This window comes from Geotrypetes seraphini, chromosome 6, assembly GCF_902459505.1.
Source record: "Geotrypetes seraphini chromosome 6, aGeoSer1.1, whole genome shotgun sequence".
Lineage (NCBI taxonomy): Eukaryota > Metazoa > Chordata > Amphibia > Gymnophiona > Dermophiidae > Geotrypetes > Geotrypetes seraphini.
This window is the reverse complement of record NC_047089.1, coordinates 146,736,559-146,755,483: the sequence shown is the minus strand read 5'-3', so window position 1 is coordinate 146,755,483 and position 18,925 is coordinate 146,736,559. Positions and strand designations below refer to the sequence as shown.

The window sequence follows — 18,925 nt, the reverse complement described above, 5'->3', positions numbered from 1 at the left end:
CTCGCAGCATGGATGCACAGCATGGCTCTGCAAAGGGCAGGAATGTAGGAATATTGCTCTTGCCCTGCGTCACTGCTAGACCACCAGGTAAGGCCAGGGGGTGGGTCAGAGTCGGACCAAAAGTTATTCACAAATTTTCCTTATTCGCGGGCCAGATCTGCCCCTAATTCCTGCGAATACAGAGGGGGGACTATATTCCCTTCATTAAAAAATTCAGCACAGCCACTCTTGCTGTCTGCCTGGGCTGATGCAGCTAATGCCCTTGCTGACAAGTGCACGATACGGCAGCATCAAATTCAGGGGATACCTGATCCATGTGTATGGCAACCTGCACCTGCAGTATGTGGAGGTCATCAGTAGATTGGAAAAGAAGCATGATTATTGAACAGACAGGGGTATACAGTCACTTACCAAAACTTATATCTCCTACCAACCTAAACCTTACAGGAGATAGCAGCAGTAGCCAACATCACTCATTCTAGTGTTTTCTTGCCTCAGAGAGTATACACATGTCTTCATCCTTCAAGTAAACCTCTGCTCTTTAGTTCATCATTAAAATCATTTGATGCACCCATGGGGACATAAGGCATCAACAGTTTCTATCACAACACTTGTGCACCTAAATCTCAGACCTGCTCAACACATTCTCACCTCTCAGTGGTCTCGGGTATCAATTCTACTCTCCAGGCATTTCAAGATCACCTGTCCACTTTCTTCATCTCTCCAGTGATGGTCTTAGCCCACTAACCTATCCACAGGCCTCTTACTCTTTTTTCTCCACTTCAGAAGAGGGATTTAAAAAGGTATGACGGGGGTAAAAAATTGTTAGTCGGCTGGGATGGATTCCTCCTGTCCCGGCCTACCACTAGGGGGGGTCAGGGTACAGAGCTTGGCAAGGAGTGTGGGGTTGGGTGCAGAGCCTGGCAGGTAGTGAGGGGGTGGGTGCATAGCCTGGTATATATTAGTACAATTTGGTTCAGAATGTTTTTCTTGCTTTCCTCCTAAATCTAGGATGTGTCTTATGGTCAGGTGCATCTTATGGAGTGAAAAATACAGTAAAGGGTTTTGTAATTTAAAGGGAGGAAGTGGGTTGAAAAAGAAAAAAAATTATATATACAGGTTTATGTATGTATATGCCCCATTTACTTAAAATTGTATTTATCTTATTTCTCCCCTCCTTCTTCTCATCCTCTTTTGCCCCATCTCCCATTCCTACAGACTATGTCAGTTACCAAAATTATTTGCTCTGTGGTATCTTTCTCTGAAGCAAGGCAGTTCAATTACTCATTTGTACATTATATTAAGAATTCAATAATCATATGCTTAATTTACCAGTTGATTTCCATTAAGATATTGATCTTAATCAACCTCCCCCCATTATGTCCTGAAACACAGAAAGTGATCTCACAAGTCTCCTCTCTCTTTAGAAAATAAAGACAAAATTGGTAAATACCATGATAGTAAAAGCAATCAAACAAAACCAAAGATGAAATACAGTTTGACCCTTACATGTGTTGGTAGATAAATATCATATACTGTTCCTGAGTCCACATCAACCGCATGGAATCCAGCACAAGAACCATAGATCACTTTTAACCTCTGGCCCTCTTCCACGGTGAGATCCACCAGCAAAGGCCTGTGTATCAATTCTCCAAAGGACTGAAAAGATAGCAACCCAGACAGTGATTATGGTGTGTACAGTTATCTGCTATTCAAATATCAATGTTTCCAATTAGAACCTTCAAAACAAGCAACGTAGCCAGTTACAAGATTCTTAAAAAAAAAAAAAAACCCAAAAAAGAAAACACCGTGAATGGATACATTTCCCAAACAATAAACATATTTCAAAATGCACAGTAACACAGACAGCAGAAAACCAATACATTATCTTTGAAAAATATATTTCAAAAAAGTTGTTTGTTACTTATCTTATGTGCTGCATTTAATACCTAAACTGTCAGCCGCTTCTGCTTACACTATAAGGAGAAGCAGCTGACAGTTTGCGTATTAAATGCAGCCTATAAGATAAGTAAACAACTTTTTTGAAATATATTTTTTGCTGCTACACAGTGGACAGTGTTTCTCGACTATCGAATGCTACCAATTTGGTTATTACTGAAACTTATTGATTTGGGTATTATTGAATTGGGTGATTACAAAAAAAAAAAAAAAAAAAACTATAAAAAGAAAAAAAGGAAAAAGAAAAGAAGGAGGGAAAAATAAATTAAAAGGTGGTTGGTGGTTTTTTTTGCCTGTGATTATAGTGGGAGCAATATGAATACTTGTGTTTCATGGCTTCAGGAGTTTTTAAATGTCTGCACTAGCACTTTTGCACACAAGTCTGCCTGTTTTGTGACCAGCACCATTCCAGCCACAGCAAGCAGATAAGTGTTTTGATATTTTGCTTTATTTATATGATTCTGTGACTATGGCGGTAAAGATATCGTTAATGCTATGATGATCTAATGGCAGCCTATGCTTGGTTCACTTCACTTGAACATTAATAGGCTGTGGGTCTGAGCATTATTTAATATATAATACTTCATTAAGTGAAATGTGATTTATATTTATTCATTTAAGTGATTATCACAGATTATTATATAATTACTGCCTTAGTATATATGGTTATATCATATACTGACACCAGATAGTGCTATAGTCTGGGTATGAGACTGTTTTTCCACCATTACCATACCTTGTTATGTGAGTTTAAGGATTTTGGTATCATTCGATTTTTTGGATAATGGTTTATTTAAGTTTCAAGTTTATTAAAAATTTGATATACTACTTTTATCATTTATTTCAAGGTGGTTATTGATTGTTCTTTAGATTTTCTAATATTTATACCACTATGTCTGAAACATAAAATATTTGTTGCGTTTTTGCACTATGTAGAACTATGTCAAAAGCTTCACCAAGGCCATACCCAGACTTTCATCATCATTATCCAGATTATGTCGCTAAAAATCTTCTGACTGTCCCAGCACTATCCAAGTGCGGTGTTGAATATTGGGGGAAGAGGGTTAAGATAGTAAATAGGGCAGTACCACCAAAATGGTGCAGGGTCTATAGCTTAAGCTCTGCAAAAAAAAATAAAAAAATAAAAAAAGGCTCATAAAAATAGCTTTTTCATGTAAAACTTGTTTTAGATGCAGAAACAGGTTTTTATAAAGCTGAGCAACCATATACATGCACAGAAAGTATGCACATGTAAAATTTGTTCCTACTTTGTCATCTACATGCAGAGGTTCCCAGAGATAGTATGGATGGTGTGGAAGTGGAGTTGTGATGTGCACATGTATTTAAAAGAAAAAAAAATTATATGTTTGAATGTTCATCAAAATATATAAAAATAATTATTTTGTCATAACGGTTATTTCCTATATGCCATTAATTTTAAATTTTAATTAGCAACCAACCATATTTAATTGTTGCTTTAAAACACCAACTGAAAACAAATATTTGTCAAAATATTGTTAACTGCTCTCTTACCTTGAAGGCCATAAATTTGTGGTATGGCTTTGGTGCCCATGCATAGACTTCCACAGAACACTTTAATGCAATTACCAAGAATTTGATTCGTTCATATTTTACTGAAATTAAAGAAGAAAAGAAACAATCTTATAAGTTTAAAACTTTTGTCGACCACTTATAGACATAATTTAAAAAACCCAAAACATTCCTGTGCTTATTTATAGGATTCATGCAATTACCAGGGTAAGTTTTTGCATTTATCATGCATTAGGTGCAAAAACTAATGCACAGTGAGATCCATACAGAAACCTTTGTGATAGATACTGTACTGCAAAATTACAGGAAACAAAGTACTGTGATATGCAATATTCAGTGATCATGAAAATTACTGCCACATTAATGGTAGTAATCTAAAGCTCACTGGCAGGAAGGTTGAAACTGGGGTGGGGAGGGGGATGGAGGGGGAAGAAACCCATTGCCATGACCTGGACATCAGCAGAGCCCCTGTCTAGTAACCGGCCTCCCTCTCTCTCCCCAACCCCATGTCCCCCAAGTGGAAAAAAATAAAATACTTCTCTGCTGACTGATTGGGTTTTCCACCCCTCTCATCTGTCCCCCCATTATTTATTTATTCATTTATTTAGCCCGTCCTCCCAAAGGAGCCCAGAACCCAAGAGTACATTCATAGTACGGTTAGGACATACTTAGGTGAGAAATACAATTTCTACAGCATTTACAGTATAAAATCAGATGATAATATTAAACTAAGGCCAGTACTGGACAGACTTACACGGTCTGTGTCTGTTTATGACTGTTTGGGGGAGGATGGGCTGGAGAGGGCTTCAATGGCTGGGAGGGTTTAGATGGGCTGGAATAGGTTTTAACGGAGATTTTGGCAGTTGGAACCCAAGCACAGTACCGGGTAGAGCTTTGGATCCTTGCCCAGAAATAGTTAAGAAGAAAAAATATATATATATTTAAATTGAATCAGGTTGGGCAGACTGGATGGACCATTCGGGTCTTTATCTGCCGTCATCTACTATGTTTGATTACAGTATAGATATAACATGCAGACATAAAATACTGACTTAGTGGGCATAAGGTGGATTTAATTTCAGCACATTCAGTGTAGATATCACTTGGAGGTAAGATAGCTTTCTTAGTAAGTGGGTGCATGTTTGTTTTCGGAGAATGTAGTAGTAATTCAGGTTATATTTGCGGTGGCATGCAAGTATTTGTGAGATTCCGTTTGTAGTTTTAGGTCATGTCTTTGAGATCCATCCGTTAGGATGTAGACATGTGTCTTCAAGGTGCTGGGTTTGTAAAGAGGAAGGTTTTCACAGCTTTTCTGAAATTCCAAAGACTGTCTAGTGATCTAATGGATGGGGGGATGATGTGCCACATTCTGGGTATGTAGTGAGAATATGAGCGTCTTCGGGATGTCTCAGACGCAGGGCAGGATTAACCAATAGGTCTAGTAAGCACGTGCCTAGGGCCCGAAATGGTCAGGGGGGCCCAATGAAGGAGGGCATCAACATTTTTTTTCCCAAATGGCGATGGGCCTCTCCAGCATCGATCGGCAATGCGGGCCCCCCCCCCTTCCCCATCGACAGAAAGTAAGACAAGCAAGCAACGCGGGTAAGAAAGGCAACAGGAACTGTAATTTTGCAAGTGGTGTTGCTTACCCAAAGCTTCTCTCTGACGCAGCTTCCTGTTTCCGCCTGGGCGCATGGTGGGGTGGGGCAGGGCAGGGGGCTCAGTGTACTTGTGTATCTAGGGGCCCTCAACAAATTAATCCTGCCCTGCTCAGATGGGAGTGAGCAGCCATGTGGCAGGACCAGCCGTTTTTCTGTTTAGGATCTCAGTGATTGGTTGGGGACATAAACACAAATGCCCTGGTCCAGTGGGTTTCCTCCCTTCTTTCCGGACCCACCATCCCCAATTTTTAAAATGTCCCTGGTGTTTAGTGGCACCCCCTAACCCTTTCCCAAGGCCTCCCACAACCAATACCTTAAAATAGGCATGAGCACCACCTTCTTCTCCCTTATGAAGAGGTCTGACCCTACTTAGCAAAAACATGGGGTTTATTTCTCTTTCCTCTCCAACCACAGGAACTTCACTTCTAAAACACAGAAACTCTCTATACCCTGTGACTAAGGCTGCCCTCCACATCTCATTGGCTACCAACAGTCTTTATAAATAGACAGGGAAGTTTAAGGGGAGGGGCAGTTTGATGGTTTGGCAGGATAAAAAAAAAATTTCACCTTCTGAACTGCCTTGCCTGTTTTCTACATTTCACTCCATGTTTCTATTGTACCGGAACTGGAATTCCTTATCTCAAGAAATGCACTGGGCCATATGGGGGGGAAGTGGGGGCCTTATTTTTCAATAATCCCCAGTTTGATTTGGCCCATTTTCAAAATCATTGCATCTTTTCACCATATGATTCATGCCACGTTTCATCCCATTCTGTTAAAGTTTTGGAGAATTATTTTGGCCCCAGATGGACAGGCATTTGTCCGCTTTTGTATTATTCTTTGTAGTTTCTGCTAGATTGGAAGGAATAAAAATTTTGCCTATTTTTTGGGATGAGAAGGAAATAATCAAGAGAATACTGAAAAAAGGCATTAATGTTTCATAACAGAACTCTCATGATATATTTTAAAGTGTGCACAAACTATTGCTTTGGATCTCCTGCTATAAGTATCAGGGCTGGAGTTAGATAGGTGCAGAAAGAGCATTTGATCTAGGCCACCATAACTGGAGCCTCAAGTCTGCTCAAACGATTTTAAGGTCCCCTTGCAAACTTCTACACTGGGCCCCAGGAGTGGGGGAGTGGCCTAGTGATGAAAGCTGCTGCCTCAGCACCCTGAGGTTGCAGGTTCAATCCTTGTGACCCTAGGCAAGTCACTTAACCTGTCATTGCCCCAGGTACCCCTGGGACAGATAAGGAAAACACAAGAGTATCTGACCACCATATAATGTAAACCACTTAGGGCTAGATTCACTAAACAAACCGATCGTGTACCGATTGGTTTGCGACCCCTTTGTGACCTGATTTCTCTCCAACCTGATTTACTAACCTCTGTCCCGATCATCCTCCGATCTGCGAATGCAAATGAGGGGGAATGGCATTCAAATGCAGGCAGGCAGGTAGGCAGTGATTCACTAAACAAAATGAGGGACACCAACTGGGCTGACCGATCCAAAAATAAGCGACTGCTGAGGACCAGTCGCTCGGGTCCTTTCCAACTGCCCTGCCTTCTGTTGCCCTGCTCTCTGCCCCGATCTCCTGCTCTCAGCCCCCGACTTTCCAGCTCTGTCTGCCCCAATCTCCGCCCAGCTTCTGCCCTGACTCTCCTGCTCTCTCCCCCGGACTTTCCAGCATTCTGCCCCAATTTCCTTCCCCGCAGTGCGAGCCCATGGTTTTAACCCGCGGATTTAAAACCACGGGCTCACGAAACAGTAAAAAAAAAGTTTAAAAAAGTAAAATTTAGCTCTGCCGGGCACGGAGGGCCAGTGCATGTGCAGACCATCTACAGATGGTCTGCGCATGCGTCAGGATCGCTACACAGCGATCCGTGTGGCCAGATGGGGGCATGCCTCCGATCGCCCCTATTTGAATATTCTCCCTTTGTGAATTGGTTGGTCTGCTGCGGATCAGCCATGGAGAGGCAGGTTAGTGAATCTAGCCCTTAGAATTCCCATGAGGGCATAAAAGTAGTATATAAATACTGGCCCCAATGAGCATGAATTGGGTGGGGGTGGAGGCAGGGGCACTAGTGATCTGTGCTCCACTGAGTTGGAGAATTCTGTCTCTGCATCCTCATGTGCAACTTCTTAGGAACTCAATTTGAAAGTAAGAAAGAAAGCCTGGGGTACTTAGTTTTCTAGAGAAAACTAAACTATTTTTATTTGGCCCAATATAAAAAAAAAAAAAGTTGAGCTCGTAAATTTGTGCTCTGTTTACAACCAAACTTAACAGCCTATGTTTTCAGCTGAAAATTCATCATAAATTAGGAGCTTACAATTTAGGTTTACAAATATAGGACCACCGCTCATTTGTCTATTTTTATAAGCCTAACATAAATTTAATGCTGAAAAACACTGCTAATTTTTTTTCTGCTCACTCTAAATTCACCCCATTGCTATCTCACATTTTTTACTCCTAAATTTAAGCACTCAGCTCTATTACATTTTCAAAGAGACCAATATAGGGACATAACTCTCAAAGGGCTCCTTGCCGAGAGAGCTGTAGGATTATGTGGAAGACCTCGAGAACAGATTTGAGGCTTTGCAATGTCTTCATTTAAGGTGATTCCAGATGGATGCATTCAAAGACTGTAATGCAGTGGTGAAAGACATGTTCTTCATTGCCGTCACTTGCAGCTCTGATGCCAACACGATTCCCTAAATCGCGAATTCCAATCATCTGAGTCTTCAAACCCTGGAATCAGGTTTGTATGATTTGTTTTGTGACTTCCTCATGATCAGAAAGTAGATTTGGATGTTTCTTTCTTCTCTGAGTCAGAAGTAGAGAGTTGCGCGGGGACAGAAATCCCACCCGTCCCCGCCAAAGTCTCACCCGTCCCCGTGAGGAATCCCACCCGTCCCCGCGAGGAATCCCACTCGTCCCCGCCCGTCCCCTTGAGGAATCCCCTCCGTCCCCGCCCGTCCCTATAAACTTCAGAAATTGTTATTTCATTTAATTATGCTACTGAATTAAAGGCTCTGGTAGAAACCCATTTACAAATAAGCAAAAAAGACTTTATTAATTTGGAAATATTAATTGGGAAGAAAACATACTTTGTAAACGGGTTTCTACCAGAGCCTCTTTTGTTTATAAATTTTTATCAACACAACTAATATACTATTTTATCCTGAAGCAAAAAAAAAAAAAAAAGTTATAGAATTCTTTTCCTACCTTTGTTGCCTGGTTTCTGCTTTCCTCATGTTCTCATTCAGTTCCTTTCATCCACTGTCTCTCTTCCTTCTGCGTCTTCCATTTGCTCTGTTACTGTGCCTCTCCCTTTCTCCCCCCTTCCAAATTGGTCTGGCACCCATCTTCTTCCCTCTGCTCCCCCCATAGTCTGGCATCTCTGTCTTCTTCCCTGCCAGCGTCTTCTCCCCACTCTCTCTTCCCCATTTCCTTTCAGCGTCCTTCTTCCCCCCCATCTTCCCCATGTCCTGTCAGCGTCCTTCTCCCCCCTCTGTCTTCCCCATGTCCTTTCAGTGTCCTTCTCCCCCTCTGTCTTCCCCATGTCCTTTCAGTGTCCTTCTCCCCCCTCTGTCTTCCCCATGTTCTTTCAGCGTCCTTCTCCCCCCTCTGTCTTCCCCATGTGCTTTCAGCGTCCTTCTCCCCCCCGTCTTCCCCATGTCCTGTCAGCGTCCTTCTCCCCCTTCTGTCTTCCACAAATGCTTTCAGTATCCTTCCCCCCGTCTTCCCCATGGCCTTTCAGCATCCTTCTCCACCCCTTTGTCTTCCCCAATGTTTTCAGCATCCTTCCCCCCCCCCTCCTTCTCTCCTGCCCCGGGTGCAGCACAGCCGGCCAGGTCCCCTTACTTTTATGGCGCTTCCGCGACCGACCGACCGACAACAGCCCCGGTCTGACAAACCTCCCTGCCCTTAACCGCAAATCTAAATATCCTTCTTACAGCTGCTGTAAGAAGGTAATTTAGATTCGCAGTTAAGGGCAGGGAGGTTTGTCGGACCAGGGCTGTTGTCGGTCGGTCGGGGAAGCGCCACAAAAGTAAGGGGACCTGGCCGGCTGTGCTGCACCCGGGGCGGGGCAGACCGCCCCCTTCCCTTGGTAGCCACTCGAGCCGCGAGGCTACTCCTCCTTACCTACCCTACCTGCAGCACAGAGCCGAACAGAAGTCTTCCCGACGTCAGCGCTGACGTCGAGAAGACTTCCGTTCGGCTCTGTGCTGCAAGCAGAGCAGGTAGGGAGAAAAGCCACGCGACTTAGTACATCCAGCCCCGCAGGAACCCCGCTACCCTCGTAGGCGTCCCCACGGGATCCCCGCGACCCTAGGGGGCGTCCCCATGGGATTCCCGCGACCCTAGGGGGCGTCCCCACGGGATCCCCGTAACCCGAAGGGGGAACCCGCGGGATGCCCGTGGGTCCCACGGGATTCCCGTCATCCCCGTTCCCGTGCAGCTCTCTAGTCAGAAGGCTGCGGCGCTATCTTTCTCCTATCCGATATTCAACCCCCCAAATCAGCCCTCTGTTATCACCAGATTCAGGTATAACAATAAGATTGCAGCACAAACCAGCAGACCAGTCTAAATGGAGGAAAAGCCTCAGACAGGGACCCGCCCACCTCCACAATGGTGGAATAGCGGTGTTCGAGCGATCACTTCACTGGCTAAAAACCTCCTAATGCAGATGGTCCAGGCAATGTGCTGCTAATGATTGCTCTGAAAAGTTGTATGAAAAATAGAAGAAAAACAACTTATCTTCCTTTCTTCGGGATTGGTACACCGACGGTGGCCAGCGTTTCACTATTGAGCTGCCTCTGGGTGTAACATGTCTGATCGCACTTTAGTACGGACGCCAACCGCATCTCAAAGATCCTAAGAACCATTTATTTATACCATTTATTTTCCATTTTGTGAAAGTGTGTTGTTAACTACTAGTGGTTTTCACAATATCCGAGTTTTTGTGGTTTAGATCATCAGATTCAGACCCATACCAAAACTTTTCCAAGTTCTTTGTCATAGACATAATCTAGATCGTTTCTAGGACCTCAAGTTTGGATTTTAGCATAAGTGGAAAGCAAAACACTTGCAAAAATGTGTTAGCCCAGCAGGAGCTATCAAATTAAACTTCTATCCCCAAGTGTGAAGTCACTTCCTCCCATTCCTAAAGTGCAATCATATTGGACTGATATACTGTAGACAGCACAAGTTACTGGGATAAAATATTTATTTAGTATTTATATACCACTTATAGCCTAAGTGGTTTACATTCAGATACTCGAGCATTTTTCTCTGTCCCAGTGGCCCCCACTATCTAATGTACCTGAACATTGTCTATTGCACTTCAGATGCTTTAATACAAAGCCTGTTTTACTGAAAATGGCACTCAACTTAATCACAGTGGCTAAATTAGCGCTAGTTGATGCTTGGAAATAAACCATCCACTTCTCCATTGATTATGTTTATTTGGTGTCAAAGTTGACCATATTACAGAATGGACAGTTAGTCGTATTTCATAAAGTGTGGGATAGCTATCAGAATTATTGAAGTCGAAATACCAGCACTGTGGGAATTGCATCACCTTGGCTGAACTTTACTTACAAGCTGCCAAAGGTGACCAGAAGGGCACATGTCTACTGGATGTCACCACATATTAGGGCAGAATGGGAGACACGTGCTATACAGTAACCATGCTATATTGAAATAGTTTTATACAGATTACTATTTTCCATTTACAAATATTACAATAATAAGCAAATAAATAAAGGGTTTGAAAACTTCTAGCTTAGTAGTAAAAAGGGAAACAGTTGATAAGAGGCCCTACTCAAGGAAGCCTGAAACCTCTTATAAACATTTCCTATTTCCCCATCTAAAAAAAGAAATTGATTATCGGGTTTTGTTACAAAGAAACTGTTTTGGTTTCATGCTGATGCCAAGAACCTGTGCCTTTTGTATTGTGTCTGCTACGCCTACCAGCTGCAATAAACCACAGGCTCCTAATGTGGCCGAGTCTTGTTTTCCCTGCAGCCAAGTGCAGTCTACTTTAGTTAACCGCCTGATAACAATGCAGTTCCTTGTATCTGGTCTCTATATCAGAGTTTAGGAGCAATGACACTGTATTGATCTGTGCTATTTAGAGTATTCTTTCACTGAACAAAAGAATCTGGACTAACCTACACCAACCAGCAGATTCATTAACAGACAGTTCATGGCAAGAACTCACATGGAGACAGACTTGGATTAATTCTATCAAAAAACATCTCCTCTTTCTAGGTCCAAATTTATTTAGCACACTCTGATGATCTTTCATGTTTGAAAATTTGATCTGCCCAAAGGACAAGAGTATCAACTCATCTTAAAAGTATCTGCCCAAAGGACAAGATTATTTAGTCATCTTAAAATAAATTAGAAAAACAAAAGCCTTAAAATGTTTGGGGGTTTTTATGGGGAAGACTTTACATCAGTGGTCTCAAACTCAAACACTTTGCAGGGCCACATTTTGGATTTGTAGGTACTTGAAGGGCCTCAGAAAAAATAGTTAATGACAATTTTGCATGAGGTAAAACTCTTTATAGTTTATAAATCTAGTCTTAATAATAATATTGTCATTTATAGCTAAAGAGACATATGATCAAGAAACTGTTTTATTTTACTTTTATGATTATAATAAAACATACCGAGGGCCTCAAAATAGTACCTGGTGGGCCGCATGTGGCCCCTAGGCCACGAGTTTGAGACCACTGCTTTAAATCATATCACAGTTATATGAACATAAATCCCAGATGGATTTTTGCCATTGCCTTGTAAATTTTTTGCCTCATCATAGTACTCCGTGCCATCTGGTCCTACAGATAGATTTGCTGCAAAATTATTGCTAGAATTCAAGAAAGTGGGATCTCTTAAGGAAAGGAGGAGAAAGTGGATACTGCAGATGGGTAAACTGGATAGTTCATTTGGTCTTTATCTGCTGTCAAGTTTCCATGAAAGCAGCATCAGATGAACCAAGATTTTTTTTTTCTTTCTATTGAAATACACTGCCACCTTGTGGGCAGATCTCTAATCAGTCTGTCAGCTTCAGTGCAGATTTCCCTAAACTACTGAAAGTAATAGCATTCTTGTCATGTCAGCCCATTTGGAAACCAAAACAAAGCAGAGTAAAAAGATGACTCTCTACCCACTTGGATACACAAGGTCAACAATTAAAATGAAAAGGTATCACCCTAAAAATACCTTCACATATTTGTATATAGATGAAGGACGCATAGCCCTTTAAATCATAAAGGTATGAAATTGGTCCAGCACAAAAATATCACACAAAATCCCAACAAAGATAGCAACCAATCTCAGCTTATTCAGGTATCCAAGCTCTAAATATTAGATAGCATAAGGTGCATGGAAACACAACTTAATGGAACAACAACTCTCAAGCTGTAAAGAAAAGTTTATATCACATTCCTTCCAGTATAAAGTTGATTCTTCATTTTTTACTCAGAAACAAGTTCAAGAGTATTCTGATGTATCAACATAAATCATATGTACATCTCTCTCTGAAGATGACCATAAGAAAACCAAACAGACACTTACCAACTTTATAGTGCACACAACCTTCCAAGTCTCCTACGGTGGTCCAGCCTTGCTTTTTTTCCACTTCTGGATCATTGTGCAGAATTTTATTTCTTAACCATGACAAGTAATAAACCCGTAACTTGTTCTTCTTCCCTACAGTAACAGAACAGGAAGTTTCCTTTCAAGAGGAGCACAAAAACTTTATACAGAACTCTCAGAGCCACTTGGATGAAGAGTTCAGAATTCGCAGTTACTGTTTACACTAACAGAATATTTGCTTAAGTCTTCATTCAAAGTATAAATGTTGAAAGTTGAGCGTAATATGCACATGAGCTTTTACTGTTGTCTCAGGTACTGCCAAATAGCAAAAGTAGATTTATTAACCACCTTTAATGAAAAGATTAATTGAAGGTGTTGTAAAATATAGATAGAGCTCAACAAAAACATTTTAATAACAGCATAGCAACAGTAAAATACCCAAATGCCAATATAATAGAACAGATCAGTAAAGCAAACAAGCAAATTAAATCATATTAACAGCAATAATATAATATGCATAATATATAAATTAAAACATAGTAGAACAACCACAACACAAATATGATCAAAGGTCAGCAGATTACAAATGATACATCATAATAGGCAGCATTGTAGAACATTCATTTATGATGCTCATGATATCAGCCCAATAAAATGAAAAACATTTAAAATAGGGAGCAGAGGAGAAATGCAGTTGAGACATATGCATAGATAGACAAGACATTAGCATAAATCATAGTTGGTTGCTAGATTGTGGGTAAATTATATATATAGCTGAATAAAGTATGTGGAACTGGTCTCAATTATAGGATGTGGGGCAAGATAATTCAAATGCCGAATGAGTAGATAACCAAATCATCGTAGTCAAAAGCTTAAGAGAAAAGCCAGGTTTCATCTGCTTCCTGAAAAAAGATTCAGTCTTGTGTTAGGCCTACTGCCTCTGGGAGTAAGTCACAGTTTATGGGTGCCTCATCACATGGTTTCCTTTTGCTGAAAATAATTATGGGGATACTGGCTGTAAAATTCTAGTGAACCTTAAATTGATTAAGTCAAATGTGTGTAGTCCTGGCATGCTTCCAATGTGGCTAGGATTTAAGATTAGGTAACTAGTCATAACAAATTGGAAATATTGAGAATCAACAAGTCTCAATTTGGAGTCTGAACATTTTAAAACCCTACAGTACTACACTGATTATTGATTCAAAATGTATCGTCAGGATGTTCTTTAAAATTCCTGTAGAAAATGTCCTGTCACCAAGAACCCTCTCCTTTTTAAAAAGAAAAGCAGTGAAGAGCGAGATCCAAGATGGCCACGGTAGCCAGTGCATGAGAGAGACGCCGTGAACTTTTCCTGTTTTCTCACTAATCTCAATTTAATAATGCCGAAGAGAAGGGGTAAAGGAGTCGGTGGAACCTCCCGACGCCCAGAGATCCCCTCAAGTGGCTCTATCGACGAGATTTTGTGGCACCTCGTTGGAAGTATGGATTTGTCTGGGAATCGCCCGCTGTCGATGTCGGCGAAGAGTGACGCCATTCCGGGTGACTTGAGGCTAGATGCCACTCTGAGCCCAGACTATAGAGTTCCTCCTCCACGGCCACAGCAAGCAAGCTCTCCACAGGAAGTGAGCACGTCCAAAGAGGCAGTGCTCCTACTGCGAGAGGCTGGTTTAACTAAGAGCTTGCCTCTGGAGTCAGCGGGGGAACTTGTGTCCCTGGAGCTACCTGTGGCTGGAAGATCAATTGAGGAGCCAGTACAAGGGATAAAAGTCAAGAATCCGGCAAAGGGTAAGACTGAATTAGCACTACAAGACTTTTCTTCATTAGTAAAACCTCCTGAAGTTACTTTGGAGAATATATGGGACTTAGTTGTAAATCTGGGGAAAACTTTTTCCCCAAAGGTTGAAGAGATAGAAGGAAAATTAAAAGTACATCAAGAAAAAATTTTACAAATGAAACAAGAGATTAATCAAAGTAAAAGTGAGGTTCAAAAAATGACTATAGAATTGAAAACAATAAAAAAATTTCCAAGAGACACAAGTTAAAGATAGTAATAATATACGAAGAAAACTAGAAACTCTTGAAAATTATAATCACTTTAACAATTTGAGAATATTAAATTTTCCTAAAGATCCTTTGATAAATTCTCGAGATATGTTAAAGAGATATTTTCTGGATGTTCTGAATGTTCCAGAACAATCATTTTCTCCCTTTGTTAGGGTATATTACCTTCCGGAAAAGAAAATCCAGGAACAACCAGATCCAGAACAAAATGGTCAAGATAAATCTCTCAATGTCTCTGAATTATTGGAAACTTCTGAGGAGAAAATTGTGAAATCATCAATACTGTTGGTAACAGTTGCCTTACCTCCTGACAGAGAATGGAAATTGAGATTATTCTTTAAAAATAAATCAAAAAAATTTTTGGAACACAAAATATTAATGTTTCCTGATGTCTCTAAAGATACCCAGAGAAGAAGATGAGAGTTCCTGTTGATGAGACCAGCAGTTACAGCTATAGGAGGAGTTTTCTTCTTACGATATCCATGCAAGTGCATAATCAGATACAAATCTTTCAAATATTTTTTTTATGATCCATCCCAGTTGACTGGATTTCTGTCTCTTAAATGCCTTGACAAAGAATAGATGACATCATTCTAATGAAGATAACCTCCCACCATCGCAGGCTATTGTTTTACCGTTAAATTTTTCTTTGTGATTTAAGTACTTCTATATTGTAATTTTCACTCATTGAATTTTGGATCTCTAAAATAGAGGATTTGAGAATGATAGGAATTGTTGTTATTTTTTTGTTTTATTTAGGTTTCTTCTTTAATTCATACTATTTGTATGTATGTTTTTATTTCTGCCATTCTTTCTGTTCAAGATGTTTATGCTTGGAAATGTAATTGAAAATCAAATAAAGAATTAATAATAAAAAGAAAAGCAGTTTACAAGGGGAAGATCTTGGAGAAGAAACATAAAGGCTCCCATACTGAGTCAGATAAACGTTCATCTAACCTACAGTAGTTTTTTGTCCTAAAAACTCACATAAGCCCTTTTTAAAACATATGCTATGGGGCTCATAATCGAAAGAAAAATGTCCAAAAACCAGCCTAAGTCGGCACTTGGATGAACATTTCTCAAAAACATCCAAGTGCCGATAATAAAACCAGGTTTTGGATGTATTTCTAAACGACTTAGGCCTTCATAGTGCCGCTGAACGACCAAAGCTAAACGGGGCATTTCGGGAGGCATGTTGAGGGCAGAAGTTTGGTGGGACGTGGGCTGGCTTAGACTTAGTCATACAGCATGTATAATCGAAAGTTTTACAACAGAGCCTAGACAGAACTTGGACATTGTGACTTAGACCATGTAAAACATGGTCTAAGTCATAAAAACCCACCTAAAGTCACCAAATAAGCACTGAAAACACATAAAACAGACCCCCACACACTACCCCAGTGATCAACGACCCCCCCCAACCCCATAAAAATTTCAATCACAACTTTAAAATTCAGCCTCCAGACCATCATCACCTGGCCGCCTGGCATAGGGAAGCCTCGTCATCCAGCACAGAGGCAGCTTAAAATCGACTTGGGGGTGGGTTAGAGACTCATGGAAAGGAGGACCCATGCCCATAAGCCCCTGTAATCACTGCATTAATACTTAAACAAGTGCACTGCCCTATACACCTCCCAAACCCTTTTTTACTGGCATATAAGTGGCTCCTGCAGCCATAAGGGCTATTGGGGTGGTAGATAAGTGGGTCTAGGGGATTCTGGAGGTGGTTTGGGGGGCTCACCATAACCTATAAGGGAGCTGTAGGGAGGAGAAGACATGACACTCTTTTTGTGAAGTTCACAGCAGTGCCCTGTAAGGTACCCCACTATTTAGATGCCATGCTTGGGTGTTCAGTTCATCACTTTTCAGACCCCTCCCACGTCCAACAGGGCTTGTTCTAGGCGTTTTGGACTTGGCTGGAAAGTTGGACGGAAATGTGGCATAAAGATGGACAATTTAGCGGCTTGGACGATCAGATCGGCAGGATGTATAATTAGACGATTTTCGAAATGAAAAAAAAGTTGGACGTATCTTTCGAAAATGTGTCTTAAGCTGTTTTTTTACTTTGGATGACTTGTGAGATGGACGCAAACGGACTTAGATGTCCCTTTCGATTATGCCCCTCTATGTTTCTATGTTTATCTATTTTATCACCTTTAACTAGATCTACCTTGATTTTTGCTGGAGACTTTAATGCTTTCATTACTTCTGAATTGGATACAAATAAATGCAGGGTATTCCTAGGTGCCAACATGGTCTGATAGTGGACTATAGGCATAGTTTAAATTTTGTTGACCCTTGAGGCTCCTTCATTTTCCAGAGAAAGACTTTGCTTATATGTCCAAAATTCATGACATGTCAAGGATTGATTATTCTGTTTTCAAGGAATGGTTTCCAAAAGTAATAAATGCAGCTATCGGATCCTCAGTTATTTCAGACATATTCTGATTTCATTAAAGGTTGATTTCATTAGAGGCCTCTAATGGGCCAGAAGTAGGATGGGACGCTTGGAAGAAAATTTTCAGCTTATTTGTATGAAGATCATTATTTTCTCACTTAGCTTACTCAAAAATAGCATGTTTATTGTACTTTTTGGGAACATGCAACAGATTTACTTTTATTTTTGGGAAACAACTAAGGTAGTTATCAGGGCTGATATTATTGTCTATGTTAACAAAAGGAAGAAACAGGTAGCTAGTTCGATTCTTGCCTTTTTTGAAGTGCAGACAACCCTAAACAATTTGACTCATAAGAAAACTACATGGCATTATTATAAGCCTAAGCTAAGCAAATTTGGGAATAAACCTGGTAAAGTTTTAGTCAACCTCATTATGTTGTGGGGTAAACCTACTATTGTCTCGCACTTAAACAAAATTGGAGCAGGTTTTATCTGGAATTTTACAGGCACCTTTACACTTCAGAGGTTAGTTGTACAGAGGAAGTAATGAATCAACGGTTAGGTCAGTCTTACTGCCACATGTTCAGGGAAGAATTTTTCCAAATGTAGGTTATAGGCACAATGGAAGCATACTATACTAGGACTATTAATGTAGGAAAATTGCCAGACTGGTCCATAAAAAGGGCCCCAAAAGGGGTGTGTGTCTCTGTTATATATTCAGGTCAGCACCCACCCACCCCCCTTCCTGGGCCTGCCGTAAGACCTGGTGGTCCAGGACAGGAGTGATCTCTCCTGCCTTCTGTCCTAGCTGACTAACAACTCTGACCTCCCTCCTGACGTTTATAGGAATTCTATGAGCTTCGGAGCAATGCTGAAGCATTTAGTACCTCTACAGCGGCTTAGTAAAAGGGGGGTGGGGGTAAATCAGGCAATCTCTTTTTGTATTTTATTGGTTTTAGAAAATTATATTGTCTTTTGGTCTGTTAATAAATACATCAAAAATAGGCTTAAAGCTTCTTTTTCTAAGGTAAATATACAGACAACTATATTTCTTCCAGAATACCTTAGATAAATCTTCTTATAGTAACATATAACAGCTCATAGACCACAGCAGTGCTACTGCGTGAAAATCAAGTTTCAACACACACAGTCTTTATATACCAAAATCATCATCGGTCACAAAATTTTTTGAACAGTGCTTGTAGTGCAATCTTTCTCTCTATATAAATATGTCTTAAAGGTATAAATACTCATCTTAATGTGCAAAAATGCAGCTTGGGGGGACATATTCCGACATAGGACAATGTTTCGCCAAACGGCTGTATCAAGGAATCCCCCTTTCAGTTGGCCGGAGCAATGTCTCCCGCGTTTTCAAAGTTCATGCAGTCCCGCGAGAACCTATGGCAGCCATTCGGAAAGCAGCGCGGGACCAAGCAGGAGAGCGTAAAGCTTGCTCCTGATGTCCGCGCTGCTGATCTCTGCGCCGCAGGCTAGGAAAAAAGCGAAATAAATGCTAGACCATCAGGTTAAAAAGGGGGGACAATGACGACGGATTGGTGGGGTGTTTTAAAAAAAAAGGTGGTGTGGTGGCAGCGGCATTGGGCAGGGGTGTCTGTTTTAAAAAAAGGTGGTGCTGTGGCGGCGGGTGGGTGAGTCTAAAATGGTGGTGTGGAGGGGTACTAAAA

The 18,925-nt window shown here is 41.0% G+C and overlaps 1 protein-coding gene across 5 annotated transcripts in view; it reads right to left on the bottom strand.

Annotated features, from left to right (window-relative positions):
• Positions 1–18,925, bottom strand: part of MAP4K4 (mitogen-activated protein kinase kinase kinase kinase 4) — a 447,614-nt gene that overhangs the window by 17,804 nt on the left and 410,885 nt on the right. For all 5 annotated transcript variants that reach the window (XM_033948219.1, XM_033948217.1, XM_033948220.1 and 2 more), the window contains 3 exons: positions 12,761–12,895; positions 3,493–3,593; positions 1,510–1,659 (listed from right to left, as the gene is read on the bottom strand). In XM_033948219.1, coding sequence (XP_033804110.1) covers positions 1,510–1,659; positions 3,493–3,593; positions 12,761–12,895 — 386 coding nt within the window. The remainder of the gene's footprint in view (positions 1–1,509; positions 1,660–3,492; positions 3,594–12,760; positions 12,896–18,925) is intronic.